General features: G+C 42.2%; 1 protein-coding gene across 7 annotated transcripts in view; it reads right to left on the bottom strand.

Moving 5' to 3' along the window:
• Positions 1-24,031, bottom strand: part of LOC115104874 (lethal(3)malignant brain tumor-like protein 4) — a 129,292-nt gene that overhangs the window by 79,771 nt on the left and 25,490 nt on the right. For all 7 annotated transcript variants that reach the window (XM_029626239.2, XM_029626238.2, XM_029626236.2 and 4 more), the window contains 4 exons: positions 20,552-20,628; positions 8,050-8,135; positions 6,372-6,482; positions 809-923 (listed from right to left, as the gene is read on the bottom strand). In XM_029626239.2, the coding sequence (XP_029482099.1) occupies positions 809-923; positions 6,372-6,482; positions 8,050-8,135; positions 20,552-20,628 (389 nt within the window). The remainder of the gene's footprint in view (positions 1-808; positions 924-6,371; positions 6,483-8,049; positions 8,136-20,551; positions 20,629-24,031) is intronic.

The raw sequence follows: 24,031 nt of genomic DNA on the forward strand, positions 1-24,031 counted from the left end.
CCCACCAAACTTCTACCACAAACCAAAATAAGATCTATGGTATACAAGTCAGGTTTATGGCCTGTTTTGCTGTTGCCAAGATTAAACAACTTCTTTCTCCCCGACATACTCATGCGCACACAGACACATTTCATTGGTCGTCCCAGACTTGTTAACCCAAAGGGGGAAGTGAAGTGATTTGTTACAGTCTCTGAAGGAGATGAGTCCTCCACTTGGAATAAGATTAGACCTGTGTTTCTTATTTCTAAACTTGTTTTCCGTTGCAGCCATTTTATATTCTACCCCTAAAAACAATTGGTCAGCGGTAAAACGTCAAGAAAAACTAATCACGGCCAACATTGAAAGAGAAAAACAGAAGGCATTCTTTGAAGATCAAGACATTTTCAAGGTCAAGACATTTCATGCACTGTGGCAACCTGTCAATCACAATGAAGGACTACATGGAAATGGAAAAAAAGGTTTGTTTTGGGGCTCTATATGAAGATTTAGAGCGCACTACAAATCCCTGTGCCATAGAAAATACTTTGCACCATTCTATCAGCTGTGCTCTAATGTCAGTGAGATTTAACTCTGAAAGGGACAGGGTCAACACATGGGCTATGGAATGGTCCTTGAGAAGAATGGAGTCTACTGGTTTGTGTGTAGGTGAGGGTGTTGGGAGGTGGAACGTTTGAAGAGTGCACACTCGTAAAGACACACACACACAGAGACACACACACACACAGAGACACACACACACAGAAAAACACAAGCTCATAAATGCACTGATGCGCACACACACACACACACAAAGGGGTTGGGAACTCACAGAGGGGGGGTTCCAGGGGGTGACCTGTCCGGGCACACCAGCCCACAGGGTGAAGGTCCGGCAGGTCAGAGTCCACCCAGAAGTCAAACTTCTCGTGCCAGCCATCAAAATGGATCTGATTGATACAGAGAGAGACACACACCCACACACACACAGAGAGAGAGCGAGACACAGACACACAAAGACCGAGAGAAAGAGAGAAATTGATACACACAGAGATAGAAACAACCACATTAGTATATCGTTGTTCTTCATAAAGTGTGCTGTGATCATGTAGAGTCAAATGAAATTTGTATTGAATAAACTTGAAATATTTAAAGACCGAAGTAAACAAACATTTTAGAACACTAAGTTTAATGATCATAGAGCTGGTTCAAAATACAGTACCTGCTCCTAGTAGAGGACTCTTTGAAACTACAATGGAATGCATTGTAGATCTGATTATTTTTATTTATTTATTTAACCTTTATTTGAACAGGGAAGACATATTCTGACAGGGGTCTCTTTTACAAATGTGCCCTGTATATATATATTTTTTGTTGTTGTTGTTTTTTTTTGTTTTTTTTCAGCTTTATTTAACCAGGTAGGCAAGTTGAGAACAAGTTCTCATTTACAATTGCGACCTGGCCAAGATAATGCAAAGCAGTTTGACACATACAACAACAGAGTTACACATGGAGTAAAACAAACATACAGTCAATAATACAGTAGAAAAATAAGTCTATATACAATGTGAGCAAATGAGGTGAGATAAGGGAGGTAAAGGCAAAAAAAAAGGCCATGGTGGCGAAGTAAATACAATATAGCAAGTAAAACACTGGAATGGTAGATTTGCAGTGGAAGAATGTGCAAAGTAGAAATAAAAAATTATGGGGTGCAAAGGAGCAAAATAAATAAATAAATTAAATACAGTTGGGAAAGAGGTAGTTGTTTGGGCTAAATTATAGCTGGGCTATGTACAGGTGCAGTAATCTGTGAGCTGCTCTGACAACTGGTGCTTAAAGCTAGTGAGGGAGTGTTTCCAGTTTCAGAGATTTTTGTAGTTCGTTCCAGTCATTGGCAGCAGAGAACTGGAAGGAGAGGCGGCCAAAGGAAGAATTGTTTTTGGGGGTGAGCAGAGAGATATACCTGCTGGAGCGAGTGCTACAGGTGGGTGCTGCTATGGTGACCAGCGAGCTGAGATAAGGGGGGACTTTACCTAGCAGGGTCTTGTAGATGATCTGGGGCCAGTGGGTTTGGCGACGAGTATGAAGCGAGGGCCAGCCAACGAGAGCGTACAGGTCGTAGTGGTGTGTAGTATAAGGGGCTTTGGAGACACAACGGATGGCACTGTGATAGACTGCATCCAATTTATTGAGTAGGGTATTTGAGGCTATTTTGTAAATGACATCGCCGAAGTCGAGGATCGGTAGGATGGTCAGTTTTACAAGGATATGTTTGGCAGCATGAGTGAACGATGCTTTGTTGCGAAATAGGAAGCCAATTCTAGATTTAACTTTGGATTGGAGATGTTGTATGTGAGTCTGGAAGGAGAGTTTACAATCTAACCAGACACCTCGGTATTTGTAGTTGTCCACATATTCTAAGTCAGAACCGTCCAGTGTATTGATGTTGGACGGGCGGGCAGGTTGAAGAGCATACATTTAGTTTTACTTGTATTTAAGAGAAATTGGAGGCCACGGAAGGAGAGTTGTATGGCATTGAAGCTCGTCTGGAGGGTTGTTTACACAGTGTCCAAAGAAGGGCCAGAAAGTATACAGAATGGTGTCGTCTGCGTAGAGGTGGATCAGAGACTCACCAGCAGCAAGAGCGACATCATTGATGTATACAGAGAAGAGAGTCAGTCCAAGATTTGAACCCTGTGGCACCTCCATAGAGACTGCCAGAGAACCGGACAACAGGCCCTCCGATTTGACACACTGAACTCTATCAGAGAAGTAGTTGGTGACCCAGGTGAGGCAATCATTTTAGAAACCAAGGCTATCGAGTCTGCCGATGAAGATGTGGTGATTGACAGTGTCGAAAGCCTTGGCCAGGTCAATGAATACGGCTGCACGGTATTGTTTCTTATCGATGGCGGTTAAGATATTGTTTAGGACCTTGAGCGTGGCCGAGGTGCACCCCTGACCAGCTCTGAAACCAGATTGCATAGCGGATAAGGAATGGTGGGATTCGAAATGGTCGGTAATCTGTTTGTTGACTTGGCTTTCGAAGACCTTGGAAAGGCAGGGAAGGATAGATATAGGTCTGTAGCAGTTTGGGTCAAGAGTGTCCCCCCCTTTGAAGAGGGGGATTACCGCAGCTGCTTTCCAATTTTTGGGAATCTCAGACGACATGAAAGACAGGTTGAACAGGCTAGTAATAGGAGTTGCAACAATTTTGACAGATAATTTTAGAAAGAAAGGATCCAGATTGTCTAGCCCGGCTGATTTGTAGGGGTCCAGATTTTGCAGCTCTTTCAGAACATCAACTGATTGGATTTGGGAGAAGGAGAAATGGGGAAGGCTTGGGCGAGTTGCTATGGGGGGTGCAGTGCTGTTGACCGGGGTAGGGGTAGCCAGGTGGTAAGCATGGCCAGCCGTAGAAAAATGCTTATTGAAATGATCAATTATAGTGGATTTATCGGTGGTGACAGTGTTTCTTATGCTCAGTGCAGTGAGCAGCTGGGAGGAGGTGTTCTTATTCTCCATGGACTTTACAGTGTCCCAGAACTTTTTTGAGTTTGTGTTGCAGGAAGCAAATTTCTGCTTGAAAAAGTTAGCCTTGGCTTTTCTAACTGCCTGTCTATTTTGCTTTCTAGCTTCCCTGAAAAGTTGCATATCACGGGGGCTGTTCAATGCTAATGCAGAACGCCATAGGATGTTTTTGTGTTGATTAAGGGTAGTCAGATCTGGAGAGAACCAAGGGCTATATCTGTTCCTGGTTCTAAATTTCTTGAATGGGGCATGCTTAGTTAAGATGGTGAAGAAGGCATTTTAAAAAAATAACCAGGCATCCTCTACTGACGGGATGAGATCAATATCCTACCAGGATACCCCGGCCAGGTCGATTAGAAAGGCCTGCTCGCTGAAGTGTTTCAGGGAGTGTTTGACAGTGATGAGTGGAGGTCGTTTGACCCCTGACCCATTACGGGTGCAGGCAATGAGGCAGTGATCGCTGAGATCTTGGTTGAAAACAGCAGAGGTATTTAGAGGGCAAGTTGGTTAGGATGATATTTATGAGGGTGTCCGTGTTTACGGCTTTGGGGTGGTACCTGGTAGGTTCATTGATAATTTGTGTGAGATTGAGGGCATCAAGCTTAGATTGTAGGATGGCTGGGGTGTTAAGCATGTTCCAGTTTAGGTCGCCTAGCAGCACGAGCTCTGAAGATAGATGGGGGAAAATCAGTTCACATATGGTGTCCAGAGCACAGCTGGGGGCAGAGGGTGGTCTATAGCAGGCGGCAACGGTAAGGGACTTGTTTTTAGAGAGATGGAGCCATATATATATCTCCAACATAAACAAACATTATATGCAAACTATACTGAACAAAAATATTAAATGCAACATGTAAAGTGTTGGTCCCATGTTTCATGAGATAAAATAAAAAATCCCAGAAATGTTCCATACGCACAAAAACGTATTTCTCTCAAATTTTGGCCACAAATTTGTTTACATCCCTGCCATATCAAGAAGCTGATTAAACAGCATGATCATTACACAGGTGCACCTTGTGCTGCAGACAATAAAAGGCCTTTTAAATATGCAATTTGTCTCAAGTTGAGAGAGCGTGCAATTGGCATGCTGACTGAAGGAATGTCCACTGAAGCTGTTGCCAGAGAATTGAATGTTCTCTAACATAAGACACCTCCAACATAATTTTTGAGAATTACGTCCAGCTGGCCTCACAACCGCAGACCACATGTAAAAAAGCTAGTCCAGGACCTCCACATCCAGGTTCTTCACCTGCAGGATCGTCTGAGACCAGCCACCCGGACAGCTGATGAAACTGAGGAGTATTCATGTCTGTATTCTGATTGGCTGGGCCTTGCTCCCCAGTTGGTGGGCAGGTCTCTCAAGTGGTTGGGCTTATTTACTCCCATGACCGCACCTTTGACTGATTTCCTTATACGATCATCATCCGGTTACATTTCTTCACAAGTCCCCAATCAATACTTTACATCGCCAGAACGGCACAAGAACATCCAGATGAAACGTATTTTGTTCCAGCAATACGGTGCATTAAAACTCAAAGCAGATCTACCTAGGCCGGTGGAGACCCTAGCAACCTGAAGAGAACGGGTTAGGCAACTCAGGTGCCTATACTTCAAACAGCAAAGTTAGATAAGACCGAAGATTATGAAGTAGGGCCTTGATTACACCTCCTTATTTCAAGATGCATGAATTATACATCATGCTGCTTAAAGCTAATCAATGAATCTTCCTCATTAGCGGGCAAGGGTTCTCATAGTGCTACTTTCAGTGCAATATTAAAGTTTCCACCAAAATCCTAATTTATACTAACACCACCACTTCGACGGATGCCTCTCAAAACTCGCCGTGTTTTTAGATTTGTTTTCAAATCTATTAAAACCATGATGACTTGTCAGCTGACAAGCTGCAGCTCATAACCATGGTTCAGTGGTGCTATAGTACTGACAAGCTGCAGCTCATAACCATGGTTCAGTGGTGCTATAGTACTGACAAGCTGCAGCTCATAACCATGGTTCAGTGGTGCTATAGTACTGACAAGCTGCAGCTCATAACCATGGTTCAGTGGTGCTATAGTACTGACAAGCTGCAGCTCATAACTATGGTTCAGTGGTGCTATAGTACTGACAAGCTGCAGCTCATAACCATGGTTCAGTGGTGCTATAGTACTGACAAGCTGCAGCTCATAACCATGGTTCAGTGGTGCTATAGTACTGACAAGCTGCAGCTCATAACCATGGTTCAGTGGCGCTATAGTGTTCCACCAGGGAAGTTAGCAGGCTTGACCCCTGTGTGTGTCCCTAGAGTAGCTACACAAAGAAATCCTTGTATGTCTAATGTAGCACTAACCACGAATGGATGCCGAGAGGGTTCCGGTGAAGACAGATGTGATAGGACAAATATGGTGAGAAATAAGACACTCTGCTCTGTCAATCATCAACTGTATAAACACCCAATACACGCATCAGGCATGTGCGCAAACTCATTGGCATGCAGTACAAACACACACAGGGCATGCACCATAGGCACACACACTACCAAGTCTCAGTACAAGGCTTGTTAGTGGTTTAACAAGAGCAGCACCACCAAGTGGCTTCTGCAGACTCTCCAGCCTGCTCATTTCACAGAGACACAGTCTTGAACAGATGTGGTGTAGGAGCTGCCAGCTCAGCTTCATCTGCCATGTCACTCAGCAGGCCTCCTCACCCTGACTAACACACCCCAATCCCTTACTGCTTTCCACATGCCCTCTTCTCATCCCCTCACCTCATCTCACCCCCGTAATCATCCTTTAATTTGGTTCACTATCAATCCTTCCCCTCTCACTACATCGTCCTCTCTTACCCCACCTCTTCACCTTCCTCCCCCTCACCTTGACCCTGTAGTCTTCAGTGTCTGAGACGGTGGCCACACGGACCAGCATGGGGTTCCTCCTGTCCACCGTCTCCAGCTTCATGTTCACCGGGAAGCTGTGAGGAGCTCTCTGATGGGGAAGAGAAATGAGAAAGTGAGGGTTGCGAGAGAGACATAACGCAGGGGTGGAGATGGAAGACAGGAAAAGGGCTGTCAGTCACACTGTACTCAGTTCTCTGAGACAGTAAAGCAGAGCATGCCGAGTGGATGAAAGCAGAGGTGAGGACAGGCCCCGTCAGCCAGAAACTCAGCCAGAGGAGAGGATTTGAGGGTGTGAAACTGTGTGGAGCTGTGCCGATGTCATGCAGGGAAGAGGAAGTTGGCAGTGGAGATCTTAAGGGCAGAGAGGAAGTCTGAGTTTGACACAGGGAGTTTCTGAAAGAGAATGACAGGGGCCGTATCCATAAATCGTCTCAGAGTCTAAAATTGGTCGTAAGTACTGAGAATAGAGACATTTTACACCTACTCTTATATGTAAAAAAATTAAAGTTATGCAACATTTGTCATCCGACCAAGTAAACAGATATTTTAGGACACTTCAAGAGCTGTCCTAACAACCAGTTAAGAGTTGTGCAAGTGTCTTGATAATAGAAAAAGACATTGAGTCAGTGGTTCATGCGCCACACGTGTCATGAATGTTTTGATATTACTATAATGATCAGTCTATAAATAATCTACACCTACATGCAACAGTATGTCTGGAGCTTTTGAAAATGATTTCACATGATATGCCTAAATACTTGTAACCACATAGGCAAAAAAAAAAAAAAAGTATTTTTAATTGTATTATTTAATTAACCTAAATCATGTTATTTGAAGTTATCCCTTTGGAGAGCAATATCATGTTGTTAAAAATATGCCTTAATTGGGCATGCCTATAAATTGGTCAATCGAAACCATCTAGGGCCCACGTTAACTTTGAATGTGTTCAATGAAAGTGGATAGACCTTTCAAATGTTTTATGCAACATTATCGGCAAGTGATTTGATGCCAACTGTGCCAAAGCAATTTAGAGTTGTTAAAACGGGAGCATCAGAATTGTAAAAAAAAAAAAAATGTATGCATGCCAACATGCCAAGAATTAAGAGTAGGCAAAGTGATCATGTCAGGTGAAAATTATATCAATCGTTTTAACATTGCAACATTTCATGTATAGTTACATAACCAACCACGATGAGGCATCGCCAGCCGTCCATGCTTCGGACAACCACGAAACAATGTCAATGAGCGTCATCACTATCTTTCCTTTGCGGTACCTCAAAAGGTCGTGATTACCAGCTGAGATAAACTTTTATGAGTTGATTTTTTGAGATGCTTTGTGGATACGGGCCCAGGTCTGGAAAAGTGACAAGCTGATGTCAAACTGAGGAAAACATGATTTGAGTCATTATTGTGAAAAGGAACCTAACCACAACCGTTATTAAACTGCCTTCAATTTCAAATTGTTTGTAGGAGGTTTTTTAGACAATAAAGGATATCATTATGAAACACTAAAGAAGCCGTTAGATTGCAGCAGAGCCTTGGAACAACAATGGTGCCGCATGACTCTCTCTCTCACACACACACACACAAAACACACACAGCGCTGTCTGATACAAAGCTAGCCAGCTGTTCTGTGCCTAGCGCTTACTGCTTACCATACAGAAAGCCTGGCTTGGAACTGCCGTGGAACCATTGTCTTCTAAGTACTCCTCCCACAGGAAATGTTCTGGATTGGGGTGTCCTTGAACATAATCCAAAACACAATCCGATTAAAACACGGTGAATCGCGCACGCACATGCACACACAAACAACTTCAAACTGGGACCATAAACGCCATTACAAACTAATTAAATAGACAAGTGAGCTTGAAAACTTAAAATGTGACACACACACACACACACACAAATCCCCGAGCTGACAAGGTACAAATATGCCATTCTGCCCCTGAACAAGGCAGTTAAACCCACTGTTCCTAGGCCGTCATTGTAAATAAGAATTTGTTCTTAACTGATTTGCCTAGTTAAATAAAAAGGTTTAAAAAATAAAAATAAAACATATCGCCTGGTTGCGGAGGGAAATTATGTTTAGCTAGTGGAGATTGAGTTGTGGGAGGCTGCCATTAGTGAGTGATTAGTTCTACTGGCCACTGCCTCGGTAGTTCTTGTTAAATCTGCCAAATACAGGAGAGGAAAACTAGATTCCATTCTAGTAAAACATCAAGAGAAAATGTATGGGTGCATCTCAATAGACTAAAAGTGGCCTCCTGCTAGCAATATGGCAGATGCATCTTGCTACAAGGAATTTATAACACATTAAGACAAAATATGTTCTGTGAATAGAAGCAGCTGGAAGTCTGGTAGTAAATCTGTTGGTAAAGAGCCTACAGATGGTTCAATATATGAGGTAATGAGCACTTTCACAGATTCTCAGGGCAAGATATAACATAATGAGTAAGTACACCTGTGTCTTCCTTGACTATAGGAATACGTTCCAGAGCTGCAGTTGTTCACCTGATCTAAGAACAACACTTGAGGAATCATACTGTATATGTCAGCAATGCTGAGTCCATATTAAGTTAAAGCATTTGGTTTGAGCACATTCCCTTCATATTGATGTTTGATGCAATCAAAAGAGAGTCACAGACAACATTGGTGAAAAACTGAAGTTCACAGAAAAAATGTAAACATTCAGGGCAATACCAGAAAAAATGTAAACATTCAGGGCAATACCAGAAAAAATGTAAACATTCAGGGCAATACCAGAAAAAATGTAAACATTCAGGGCAATACCAGAAAAAATGTAAACATTCAGGGCAATACCAGAAAAAATGTAAACATTCAGGGCAATACCAGAAAAAATGTAAACATTCAGGGCAATACCAGAAAAAATGTAAACATTCAGGGCAATACCAGAAAAAATGTAAACATTCAGGGCAATACCAGAAAAAATGTAAACATTCAGGGCAATACCAGAAAAAATGTAAACATTCAGGGCAATACCAGAAAAAAAAAGACATTTTGTCCCAGATGCCATCATGTTGGTATTCACAACTTCAGCCCTGGGGGGACTGCAACCGTCAAATGTTTGGACACATCTACTCATTCAAGGGTTTTTCTTTATTTTTACTATTTTCTACATCGTAGAATAATAGTGAAGACATCAAAACTATGAAATAACACATATGGAATCATGTGGTTTCCAAAAAAGGTGTTAAACAAATCAGAATATATTTTTGATTCTTCAAAGTAGCCACCCTTTGTCTTGATGACAGCTTTGCACACTCTTGGCATTCTCTTAACCAGCTTCACTTGGAATGCTTTCCCAACAATCTTGAAGGAGTTCCCACATATGCTGAGCACTTGTTGGCTACTTTTCCTTAACTCTGCGGTCCAACTCATCCCAAACCATCTCAATTGGGTTGAGGTCGGGTGATTGTGGAGGCCAGGTCATCTGATGCAGTACTCCATCACTCTCTTTATTGGTCAAATAGCCCTTACACAGGCTGGGGGTGTGTTGGGTCATTGTCCCGTTTGAAAAACAAATGATAGTTCTACTAAGCGCAAACCATATGGGATGGCGTATCGCTGCAGAATGCTGTGGTAGGCATGCTGGTGAAGTGTGCCTTGAATTCCAAATAAATCAGACAGTGTCGCCAGAAAAGCAACCCCACACCATCACACCACCTCCTCCATGCTTCACGGTGGGAACCACACATGCAGAGACCATCCGTTCACCTACTCTGCGTCTCACAAAGACACGGTGGCTGGAACCAAAAATCTCAAATTTGGACTCATCAGACAGATGTCCATTGCTCATGTTTCTTGGCCCAAGCAAGTATCTTATTGTTATTATTGGTGTCCTTCAAGGGAAAGGGGGACACCTAGTCAGTTGTACAACTGAATGCAGTCAACTGAAATGTGTCTTCCACATTTAACCCCTCTGAATCAGAGACGTCCGGCGGGCTGCCTTCGAAATCAACATCCACGTCTTCGGCGCCCGGGGAACAGTGGGTTAACTGCCTTGATCAGGGGCAGAACAACAGATTTTTAACTTGTTAGCCTAAACAATTTGAATTTCTAGCTTTAAGTCTTACAACTAGGTTCTAATTCGAACGTAACTGGTTCTGCAAGTCTACCGCCCTCCCTCCACAAACAAATGTTTGTTTTATTTAACTAGGAAAGTCAGTTAAGAACAAATTCTTATTTACAATGATGGCCTACCGGGGAGCAGTGGGTTCCCTGCCTTGTTCAGGGGCAGAATGACAGATTTCTACCTAGTCAGCTCAGGGATTCAATCCAGCAACCTTTCGGTTTACTGGCCCAACGCTCTATCTACTAAGCTACCTGCCACCCCAGATAACCTAGTTAATCTCACTGACTTAATAGCTTATTTTTCTACTTCTGAGATGTTTGTCATAGGTGACTTTAACCTGTCCTGGGGAACCCAAGACTCAGTCGGTTTAAAGGATTTGTAATAAGCTAAACATCCCTCCGTTGATTACCAAACCCACACAACCAAATCTGAGGGACTCTAATAAAATCAACATTAATTGACCATATCTTTACAAATACGCCAGAGAAATTTGTGGCTAGTGGTGTTTTCTCCCTGGATATTAGTGATCACTTTCTATTGTCTGCATTAGATATGTTTGGACTCCTAAGGCAAAACCATGTTCAAGGAGAAAATGTCAAAGAAATTGTGAACAAGCTTTTTTACCATTGCGATGTTAATGGTATCTTAGATATACCGGATTCTGAAATGGCTCTAAATTCACTTTATTAATGTTTTTAACAACATTGCAGATTAGCATGGCTAAAAGTACTGACTCCGGCTGGGACTGGCAATCCTTTCGAGAATTGAGAAATCTGTGTAAAAACTTGTTTGAAAAGCTAAATCTGATTATTATAATAACACTAGCTGACTGTACAGGAAATACATATACATTCTGGAAAACTGGAAAATCATTAAAGGGTTGCACTTCCTCTACTCTGCCCTTACAAATTAATGTAGAGTCTGGACCTATTACTGATAATTTTGATATCACTAATTAATTTAAAATCAACATTTTATTTCTGCAGGCTGTCTCTTGGAAAGAACTCAAAAACCTACTCACTTTGACAATGTACTGGATGTTGCTGGGGGAATTATACTGAATCATTTTGAAAATGTCCGTCGGGGATTTTCCTTTTGGCAATTCACAGACAATTAAGTCCTTGATATGTTGTTGGCATTAGACATGAAGAAATCTACAGGGGCCCACCATTTGGATCCACGTCAGCTCAAGTGTGTAGCATCCCTCATTGTGGGCCTAATAACCCACATGTTTCATTTAACATATCTACACTACCGTTCAAAGGTTTGGGGTCATTAGGAATGTCCTTGTTTTCCATGAAAACATACATGAAATGAGTTGCAAAATGAATAGGAAATATAGTCAAGACGTTGACAAGGTTATAAATAATTATTTTTTAATTGAAATAATAATTGTATCCTTCAAACTTTGCTTTCGTAAAATAATCCTCCATTTGCAGCAATTACAGCCTTGCAGACCTTTGGCGTTCTAGTTGTTAATTTGTTGAGGTAATCTGAAGAGATTTCACCCCATGCTTCCTGAAGCACCTCCCACAAGATGGATTGGCTTGATGGGCTCTTCTTACATACCATACAGTCAAGCTGCTCCCACAACAGCTCAATAGGGTTGAGATCCAGTGAATGTGCTGGCCACTCCATTATAGACAGAATACCAGCTGACTGCTTCTTCCCTAAATAGTTCTTGCATAGTTTGGAGCTGTGCTTTGGGTCATTGTCCTGTTGTAGGAGGAAATTGGCTCCAATTCAGCGCCGTCCAAGGGGTATGGCATGGTGTTGCAAATAGGAGTGATTGTCTTCCTTCTTCAAGATCCCTTTTACCCTGTACACATCTCAAACTATACCATCACCAAAGCACCCCCAGATCATCAAACTGCCTCCACCAGGCTTGACAGATGGCGTCAAGCATTGCTCCAGCATCTTTTCATTTTTTCTGCATCTCGCGAATGTTCTTTGTGATCCGAACACCTCATACTTAGATTAGTCTGTCCATAACACTTTTTTTCAAATCTCCTCTGTCCAGTGTCTGTGTTATTTTGCCCATCTTAATATTTTCATTGGCCAGTCTGACATATGGCTTTTTCTTTGCAACTCTGCCTAGAAGGCCAGCATCCCGGAGTCGCCTCTTCACTGTTGACGTTGAGACTGGTGTTTTGCAGGTACTATTTAACGAAGCTGCCAGTTGAAGACTTGTGAAGCATCTGTTTCTCAAACTAGACACTAATGTACTTGTCCTCTTGCTCAGTTGTGCACCGGGGCCTACCACTCTTTCTATTCTATTTTGAGCCCGTTTGCGCTGTTCTGTGAATGGAGTAGTGAACAGCGTTGTACAAGATTTTCAGTTTCTTGGCAATTTATCGCATGGAATAGCCTTCAATTCTCAGAACAACAATAGACTGACGAGTTTCAGAAGAAAGTCCTTTGTTTCTGGACATTGAGCCCACAAATGCTGATGCTAAAAATACTCAACTCAAAGGCCAGTTTTATTGCTTCTTTAATCAGCACAAGTTTCCAGCTGTGTTAACATAATTGCAAAAGGGTTTTCTAATTATCAAATAGCTGAATAGCTAAGTTTATGTCACGCCCTGGCCGTAGTTCTCTTTGTTTTCTTTATTATTTTGGTTAGGCCAGGGTGTGACATGGGTGATTTATTGTGTTTCGTCTTGTCTAGGGGTTTATTAGATTTATGGGGTTGTGTTCAGTTTAGTTGTCTAGGTAAGTCTATGGTTGCCTAGAGTGGTTCTCAATCAGAGGCAGGTGGTTATCGTTGTCTCTGATTGGGAACCATATTTAGGCAGCCATATTCTTTGGGTATTTTGTGGGTGGTTGTCTCCTGTGTCAGTGTTTGTGCCACACGGGACTGTTTTCGGGTTTTCACGTTTATTGTTTTTGTAGTTACGTTCATGTTTTAGTTTTCCTATTAAAAACCATGGACACTTACCACGCTGTATTTTGGTCCTCCGATCCTTCTCGCCTCTCCTCTTCAGACGAAAAGGAGGAAATCCCTTACAGTTTATCATTTTACAAAGGCTAACAACGTGCCATTGGAACACGAGTGATAGTTGCTATTAATGGGCCTCTGTACGCCTACGTAGATATTAAAAATGTAAATCAGCCGTTTCCTGCTACAATAGTCATTTACAACATTAACAATGTCTACACTGTATTTCTGATCAATTATGTTTTTTTTTTTAAATGGACAAAAAAAAAGTGCTTTTCTTTCAATAACAAGGACATTTCTAAGTGAACCAAACTTTTGAACGGTAGTGTGTGTGTGTGTGTGTGTGTATGTATATATATATAGTGAGGAAATCAGTGCATGTGCTGCCACTAAGGTAGTTGTTTGTTGTGATGTTGACAACTATCGTCCCATATCAAGGCTTTCTTGTTTATTTAAGCTTTTTGAAACCTTGGTGAATGTTTTTTTTGTTTGTTTAATCTGTGAACTTCATTTTGAATGTATATCAATCAGGGTTTAGACCACTGTACTATTACTGCAACACACATAAGTTATAAATGATATTGGCAATGCCTTGGATGCTAAAATGAATAGTGCTGGCCTATTTCTAGTTTTGTCAAAAGCTTTTGATACAGCTGATCATTCTCTTATAGAGTAAGTTGTCTGTGTTAGGCCTTGGTTCTGATGCCTGTTTGTGGTTTCAGAATTATCTTAGTAACAGAACCCAGGCTATTATGATAGACAGGGTTAAATCCATACTTCTTGAAGTGTTGGATTTTGGGTCCGTTTTTGTTCACATTGTGTATAAATGACATTGGAAATACTGTTCACACCTGTAACATTCATCTCTATGCAGATGACAGTTCTTTACTCCTGTGCCTCTTTAGTGCAGCAGGCCATTGGTGACCTTTAGCAGGATGTTGACTCGATCCAAAATCTCTTACTGATCTTAAATTAATGTTAACTGCAAATAAAACCAGGTTCTATGCTGTTCACTAGGTCTCGTGATGTTGACCCTGAGGACTTGCGTGTTAGCACTTTAAATGAGCAAGTTTCTCACTATAATTACTTGGGTATCTGGATTGATGACAAGTTGTCTTTTGAAACACACATTGAAAACTTGACAAAGAAGCTGAGATCTGATATATATACAGTATATATATATATATATATATATATATCCTGCCTCAGTTCTGAAAACAGAAGGAAAATTGTTCAAAGAACACTTCTCTCTGTAATAGACTATGGTGACATTTATATGCACGCGGTAGCCTCTGTTTTGAAACCATTGGACTCAGTATTCCATTCAGCAATATGTTTTATCACCGGGGATGGTTTTGAAACCATTGGACTCAGTATTCCATTCAGCAATATGTTTTATCACCGGGGATGGTTTTAAAACCATTGGACTCAGTATTCCATTCAGCAATATGTTTTATCACCGGGGATGGTTTTAGGACTCATCATTATATTCTTTACTCTTCTGTCTGTAAGAAGAGAGCTGCACTCTTATTTATTTACAAAGCAGTCTTTCAGAAACTTCCTCCGCACATTACTTCATTGATTCATTTTTAGATGTACAAACGACCAAACTCGTTCTCAGGGATGGTTAACTCTGGAGATCCCTTTGGTCTGCATAGTATTGGGAAAATCTGCTTTTAGTTTAATTGCCCCTTGTGTGGAACAATACACAGAATTCCTTGCAATGAGATATTACAATTATTGATTGGAAACTTTTGTTACAGAATGAGATTGCTTTTCTTAAATATGTTTAATGTTGTGTTTTATTTGTAAACGTACACAGGGCTTTCTTGTTAGTTCTCATTGAGACTTACTGTTTAAATAAAAGGTTCATAAAAAATAAACGTTTTCTGAGCAATTTTTCCCCCCCGCTTTGTCATTATGGGGAATTTGTGAGTAGATTGAAGTTGAAAATGTTTTTATTTAATCAATTTTAGAATAAGTCTGTAACGTAACAAAATCTGAATACTTTCTGAATACACCATGTATATACAGCACCAATCAAAAGTTTGGACACACCTACTCATTCAAGGGTTTTTCTTTATTTTTACTATTTTCTACATTGTAGAAAATAGTTACGGACGTCAAAACTATTAAATAACACATATGGAAACATATGTAACCAAAAAAGTGCTAAACAAATACAAATATTTTTTAGATTCTTCAAAGTCTAGATGCCTAGATGACAACTTTGCACACTCTTGGCATTGTGTTTTATTACAAATGATGTAGTTGATGATCCCTGATAGACTGTTGGTATCTCCCAGCACCACATATACACCCCTAAAACTGCTATAGCTGAGCCAAGGACTATGGGGTCTGATAGGAGCTGAGAGAGCGAGAGAGAGAGAGCGCTAGCAAAAAGCGCGAGAGAGAAACCTTATTTCAAATGGTAAATTAATGCTCTCTGCACAAGGCATGGATCAAATAGTTAAAATAATGTTTACCCAACAGCTGTGGTAACAGAAACTATAATCTGTCTCTCCCCCCTCTTCACCCCTATTTCCCTCGTACTTTCCATTCGCTGATCTGATGTATGATGATTGTGCTACAGAATCCATTTAACAGCACATCACCCCGCTCGCTTTTAACTGGAAAAACAGATGCAGTTTTGCGACACACAGGAGAATGTTAGCCGAATGGCACAACCAAGTCGCCTATTAGATTGTAGAACAGGAGAGGGAACGAGGGAGAAGAAAATGGAGAAATAGAAATAGGAGAGCGAGAGAGCCTAGAGGGTTTTGATATCCTCTCAAATGCTTCAGAATTGGAATCCTCAAATTTTTGTCATTTATCAAACACTCTTATCCAGAGCAAATTACAGTTTGTGCTTTCATCTTATGATAGCTAGGTGGGACAACCACATATCACAGGAAATATGTAATTTATTGAGGAAAAGTGTATCAGCAAAGTCAGAGCTAGAAAGGAGGGGTTGGATTCAGGTGCTTTCAGAAGATGGGCAGGGTCTGCTTTCCTATCTTCAGGGGGAAGCTGGTTTCACCATTGGGGTGCCAGGACAGAGAAGAGCTCGGACTGGACTGAGCGGGAGCTGCCCTCCCGTAGGGGTGGCAGGGCCAAGAGACCAAAGGTGGCAGAACGGAGTGCTGAGGTTGAGGTTTAGGGTTTGAGCATAGCCTGAAGGTAGGGAGGGCAGTTCCTCTTGCTGCACTGTTGGCAAGCGCCATGTTTTAGTAATGGATGTGAGCTTCAACTGGAAGCCAGTGGAGTGTGCAGAGGAGTAGGGTGACATGGGACAACTTGGGAATGTTGACCAGGTGGGCTGCAGCGTTCTGGTTAAGGTTCAGGGGTTTGATGGCACAAGCAGGGAGCCCAGCTAACAGCAATAGTCCAGACCGAAGATGACAAGGACCTGCACCGCTTCCTGTGTGAGGTAAGGTTGTACTCAATGGATGGTGTAGAGCATGAACCAGCAGGAGTGAGTCACTGCTTTGATGTTTGGAGAGAACGACAAGGTGTTGTCCAGGGCCGCACAAAGGTTCTTTGCACTCTGGGAGAGCGACGCTGTGGAGTTGTCAACCATGATGGAGAGGTCTTTGAGTGAGCAGGCCTTCCCCGGGAGGTAGAGAATCTCCGTCTTGTCGAGGTTGAGGTGATGGGCCAACATCCAAGCTGAGGTATCTGCAAGGCACACAGAGATGCGTGCGTCACCTGGGTGTCAGAAGGGGGGGAAGGAGAAAAGTAATTGAGTGTCATCCACATAGCAATGATAGGAGAGACCATGTGAGGATATGACAGAGCCAAGTGACTTCGTGTATAGAGAGAAGAGGAGAGGGCCTAGAACCGAGCACTAGGGGTACACCAGTAGTGAGAGTACGTGATGCAGACACAGATCCTCTCCTCGTCATCTGGTAGGAGCGGCCTGCCAGGTAGAACGCAATCCAAGAGTGTGTAGAGCCTGAGTCGCCCAGCCCTGAGAGCGTGCAGAGGATCTGATATTTCACAGTGTCGAAGGCAGAGGATAGATCTTGCAGGATGAGAACAGAGGAAAGAGAGCCAGCTCTGACAGTGCGGAGAGCCTCTGCGTTACAGAGAAGCAAAGTCTCGGTTGAGTGACCCGTCTTGAAACCTGACTGGTTAGGGTCAAGAAGATCATTCTGGGAGAGATAACAAGTGAGTTGATCAGAGACAGCACACTCAAGTGTTTTGGAAAGAAAAAAATGGGATACAGGTCTATAGTTTTTGACTTCAGATGAGTCGAGTATTGGTTTCTTTTGGAGTCAGAGGGGACGCAGCCAGGGCTCAGGGATGAGTTGATGAGGAATTGGAGGAAGGTCTCCAGAGAAGGTCTGGAAAAGGAAGGATAGGGTCGAGCGGACAGGTTGTCGGGCAGGCCAGACCTCACTAGCTGCAGGGTTTCATATGGAGAGAGGGGAGAAAGAGGTCAATGCATAGGGTAGTTCTGTGTGACTGGGACCAGTGGACTCAATAGGCTGAGTGAATGCAAAACAGATTTCGTCAACCTTCTTTTTAAAGTGGTTGGCAAAGTCGCCCACAGAGAGGGAGAAGGGAGGGGGGGTACTTAGGAGGGAGGAAAAGTGGAAAAGTGTTTCCTGGGGCTAGAGGCAGAAGCTTGAAATTTAGAGCGATAGAAAGTGGCTTTAGCAGCAGATACAGAGGAAGAGAAGTTAGAGAGGAGGAAGTGAATGATAACTTCCGGAGGACCAATTTTCCTCAGCTGCCCACAGCGCTGTTCTGTCAGCTCGCAATGAGTCACTCAGCCACGGAGCAGGAGGAAGAGCCATAGGATGCGGAAAGGGAGGGGAGTACAGTTGAACAGGCATAATCAGATGACAGGAGGAAGAAGGATTTAGCAGAAGAGAGAGAGGATAGAAGAGGAGAGAGGAGTTGGAGAGAGAGCGAGCGAGCGCTTTGCAATACGCTTTTAATGTTTATGTCGTAAACACAATAAGACAAAGCCACACAAAGTGAAATTCGACACCTCCTATACCTTTGTGCCATTTAACGTTACCCTGACAACTTTAACATATCATCGTAGCTAGATGCTGACTGCAGATGAGAAACTTTTAAATGATTGACAACATCTAGACTGACAGGAGAGCTGGTTTTATGTAAGTCTAGAGAAGAATATGAAAATATGAAGCTGGGCTGCCGAAGCGGTCAATGGATCAAACCATTCCAAATCATGAGATTAAAGCAGAGCTTGGGTCTATGTAGCCTATGTACAGTAGTATCAACTGAAGAAGGTAGCCTAGTGGTTAGAGTGTTGGGCCAGTAACCGAAAGGCTGCTAGATCAAATCCCCGAGCTGACAAGGTAAAAATCTGTCGTTCTGTCCCTGAACAAGGCAGTTAACCCACTGTTCCTAGGCCGTCATTGTAAATAAGAAATTGTTCTTAACTGACTTGCCTAATTAAATAAAGGTATAATAATTAAGTGCCTCATTTTAGGATGATGCACGTTGGCAGTTTGAAGAGACTAAAATCTAATATTTTGGCATAAATCTGACTCGAATGTGTTTTTTTCCTGCAGTCTGAACAGCCAAAAAGTACATGGAATCTGGTATTTTAAGGCACATTTCAAACCACCTTTGAAATCAGATACAAATCTGATTCATAGCCATGCAAGTTGTGTCTAAACAGTCAAATCTGATTTTTTTTGCCATTGTGGTTTTTACATTGTTATTTGGCATTTCTTGTTGCTTGCTAGCTACTCTGTTAACAGTTTTGACAAGAACATGTGGGAGCTAGCTATCTTGTTAATTGTTTACAAACAAATGAGTGAATATGCTAGAAAGATCAACAGCTAGTGGACTGCTGTGGCTAGCTGGCTAGCTAGCTAGTGGACTGCTGTGGCTGGCTAGCTAGCTAGTGGACTGCTGTGGCTGGCTGGCTAGCTAGCTAGTGGACTGCTGTGGCTGGCTGGCTAGCTAGCTAGTGGATTGCTGTGGCTGGCTAGCTAGCTGGTTGACTGCTGTGGCTGGCTAGCTAGCTAGTGGACTGCTGTGGCTGGCTAGCTAGTGGACTGCTGTGACTGGCTAGCTAGTGGACTGCTGTGACTGGCTAGCTGGTGGACTGCTGTGGCTGGCTAGCAAGTGGACTGCTGTGGCTAGCCAAAAAGGACTTGTTTTGAAAGTTGGATTATCTTATCCTTTGAGGCTTTAAAAGTGTTCTTACCACTATGATTTTGAACATTCAAAACAACTGGGAAATGTCCATGACAGGCATTATTGTCACCTTAGCTTGCTACAGAACTGAGTGATAGGAAGCACAAGTACCACCACCAATCAGTCTAGATCACTGCACACACACCCCTCGTTACTATGACAACTAGTGTAGCCTTGTTAGCACATGACTGCTGTCTGAACACACACAATTTGGTCACTGTTTGTACAGTCAGTATTCCAAAATGGATCCCTGCCCTTCGCTATAAAGCTAAGGGATGGGGCTGGAGAAATGTAACCCAGCTCAAATTCAAACAGCGCTAAGGACTGACCCTCCATGATATCAAATGTATAGTTTTAACCATGTTTTGAGGCTATAGTGTTTGTTTACATACATACATATTTTGGGTTCTGTTAGGGTACATCAGATGAACTAAGCTCATAAGGCATTTATAAGTAAAATTCTTCAAGAATCAATGGGCATATATAATTATGTCCAAAAATGGATGCAGCAACCAAGAATTCTAGCTTTAAATGAGTAGGGGGTGGAAGGGGACAATACCAGCAAATTAGAGGGGAAATGAAATTGATTGCTCGAGTATTGGGGCGGCAGAGTAGCCTAGTGGTTAGAGCGTTGGACTTGTAACGAAAGGTTGCAAGATCGAATCCCCGAGCTGACAACGTAAAAATCTACTGTTCTGCCCAATCTACTGTTCTGAACAAGGCAGTTAAACCCACTTATCATAGGCCATCATTGAAAATAAAATGTTGTTCTAAACTGACTTGCCTAGTTAGATAAAGGTCAAATAAATAAATATAAATATGGGGACTAAAGTAAGGAATGACTAAAGTAGGCCTTTTTGACAGACATTAGCCACACCGCATCCAAAGTGACTTTCACACAACACATGTGTACAGTATTGTATCTACTGGGCAAGCTACTCACCCTGAGGTGCAGTGAGAGGTCGTCCGTGGTCCTGGCACCAGCCCACTGGGTGGATGTGAGGGCTGCTGGCATCACACCTAAAATGCACATCACACTATAACTCTAAAATTGTTTCTTATTGATTTTGAATTTAATGTAATATTGTTCTTGTCTATGACTGTTCGGTACATTTATGTGGACCCCAGGAAGAGTCCCAACAAAATAAACCATACACACACCACTAAACCACAGCATACAGTACATTATCTTCCTACATACACACACTTCCTCAACTAAACACACACACATATTTCAATCCTCCTGGGGTAGCACATAACAATAACCTCAACATGCAATTTGCATTTAAAATACAAAGTTTGTGACCGGGAGAATATTGCAATGGGGCTCCGACGAGAGGTTCTGGGAATGGATTCTCAATCCTTGTAACCCGTGCGGTTATTAAATATTAGCGATAGCGATGTTTCTGTGCAACTTTGACGTTCAATTTTCTCTCAAGATTGCCAAACAATTTGGTATGTTGATGTAGTGCCCATCGGTTATGAATCTTTCCACTTCTGTGTTGAGAAGTCGTGTTTTTAACAGTCGGTTCCTGATTTGACCTCCCTAGTCGATTGACGCACAATACATTTTAAAAAATACGAATAAAAATCACCATCACAATCTGTCAGTTTAAGCTCGAGATATGTTCTTTCATTTTATTTTTTGCATTGGATGCGTCTCTATCCACCACATCCGCCAATATCGCACTTCCACAAAGGTCCGCGATATCGGCGGATGCGGTGGACTGCAGCACCCCATGAAAAAAAAATCTGCATTTTTTTTGTAGAATGAATAAACTTTTAATAGTGCCCTGGGCCTTTACTAGTGCCCTGGGCCAATATAGCCGTCTGTAGCACGGGCTACATTGTGAGGGTGGAGAGACATGCATCTTTGTTCCAGCTAAACTTGAACAGGACAGTAGGCCTAACTACCTTTTAAAAAGCGTGTTTAAAAAAAATAAAACGCTTTATCGTCACCAGATAGGTGCAGTGAAATGTGTTGTTCTCATGAAGATCTACGACAGCAGTATTAGACTGAAAGATAAGGTTATTTCATCAAACTTGAGGCTCCCCGTGCTTATTAATTGCTCATTCAACATATTGTTTGCTACTTCCCTCAATCCAATTTGAACTGTTTCCCTTCCTAACTGATTTACATTCCCTGAGGTCAACCAGAAATGTTTCCTTGGCCAAATATTCCCAGATTTTCAAATAAAAAAAGGCCACACGTGATGCCATACGTTTTTTTATCATGTAGGCTACACTGTCCTGCAAAATCATCCTGTTGTCCCACATTTGGGTATTTTAAAATGTGGTCACTCGGTTTGACCTACAAACTATTATGACCACTCTATGGAAAGGGGAGACTCTCAGGTTTTGCTCTATGACCCCAACAAGTGTCACTGGACTCGTCTGAAGGTAACCGATACTGGGTTTAAAAAATGTATGAAGGTAGATTTGTGCCGACCCAAAAACAAGGGGTTCAATGCGTTTCTCTGGGCTACAGTAACAAAGGCTAAAATAAATATTTAATCAAATACTTGTTTTATTTTTTTTTATACCTAAAGGGGTCAAAACATTCAAGATCAAATAGCAGAATGATCCATAGTATGAAGATCTTAAAACAATTCCATGTCAGCTTAGAAACTCCCCCCCAACGACTTAATCCTTCAAAGTCTAAAGAGCACCAAAAACAACTAACCATGAGCCTTAGCGTTTCTACCACCACAAAAACAGACCCTGGGTCTGTTCTAAAGTGACTGCAAAATTTGGTCAGATGCACCTGTGACAGTGCTATTGAGTGCCATTGTGTGTTTGCGAACAGATCTCATGGTTTATTTTAGGGCTGTGTCTGATAACTTAGCTAGCTAACAGAAACTGGAAATGCAACATCACACCTAACCAACAACCGCCATGTTTCTCAATTTCAAAGAAAAGATTCCATTGGTCACGTGACTTGTATATGCTCTGTGATTGGACAATACAGAGCACAACGCTGTATGGGATAAGTTTACACCCCAACTCTTGTATGCCCCCTAACTCTGGAATGTACACAGTCTTGTTGACTTTTCTTTCAAATATCACAGTTCTTTAAAAGCGATTACTAATCTTTTGAATTAATGCTTCATCCAGGATATTTTTGTACCTAGTCAATGTTTGGAACACCGCAACCAGAATGTTGTTGAAATGTGTATGCTAAAAATGAGTGGGTGTGTCAGTTCCGGAACCATAACTGCGAAAAGAGGGGCGGGCCGGCTAGATTAACATCTACCTACATACAAAAATACACATGCAATCACACAACAAGTATAATTCCATTAGATTTCTGTGTGCTTTGATATGATACAGCAGCGGTGCGATTCTGCTGAATAGCCCAGTTGCACAGAGTGAAGGCTTGCCTGACTGCTGTCCCTTGGGCACTATAATTTGACCAAGAATCCCACAAATCCTCTTTGGTGAGCGTAGCGGAGTGGCTGAGAGAGTGAATCTGTGTGCGGGGAATGTGTGTGCGTATGTGTGTGTGTGTGAGAATAACCAATCATGGGGTGCACCGAGTGAACGATTTCCCGATTGCTGTCCCTTGGGCACTATAATTTGACCAAGAATCCCATACATGCTCTCTGGTGAGTGTAACGGACTGGCTGAGAGTGTACATGCAAGTGTGTTGTGCTTGTGTGCAAGTTAAAACTGTGAGTGTAGGTGTACATCTTGGTGCGTGTGAATGCAATGAGCTGTGGCGAACCCATGCTTTCTGTGAGGCAAGGAGGCTAGGAAGCTAGCAGATTCTCCTCTTGGAAAGTCTCCGTAAGACATGAAAAAAGGAAAAAGGACAAATAAAATAACCACTGCAAAATATTATATATGTATATATATATATGTATATGTATATATGTGTGTATATATGTATGTATGTATGTATGTATGTATGTATGTATGTATATACACACACACACACACACACACACAAAATAGTACATCAATTACAAAACAACATTAAGGTGTAATCTATCAATTACTGACACTAAACATCAGTAAGCATATGGCCCTGTCCGGGAGTGTCATCAGATGGGGTCACAGTGTCTCCTGACCCTTCCTGTCTCAGCCTCCAGTATTTATACTGCAGTAGTTTATGTGTCGGGGGCAAGGGTCAGTTTGTTATATCTGGAGTACTTATTCTGTCCTATCCGGTGTCCTGTGTGAATTTAAGTATGCTCTCTCTAATTCTCTCTTTCTCTCTCTCTCTCTCTCGGAGGACCTGAGCCCTAGGACCATGCCCCAGGACTACCTGACATGATGACTCCTTGCTGTCCCCAGTCCACCTGGCCGTGCTGCTGCTCCAGTTTCAACTGTTCTGCCTGTGATTATTATTATTTGACCATGCTGGACATTTATGAACATTTGAACATCTTGGCCATGTTCCGTTATAATCTCCACCCGGCAC

This window comes from Oncorhynchus nerka, linkage group LG22 (genome assembly GCF_034236695.1).
Source record: "Oncorhynchus nerka isolate Pitt River linkage group LG22, Oner_Uvic_2.0, whole genome shotgun sequence".
NCBI classification, from domain to species: domain Eukaryota; kingdom Metazoa; phylum Chordata; class Actinopteri; order Salmoniformes; family Salmonidae; genus Oncorhynchus; species Oncorhynchus nerka.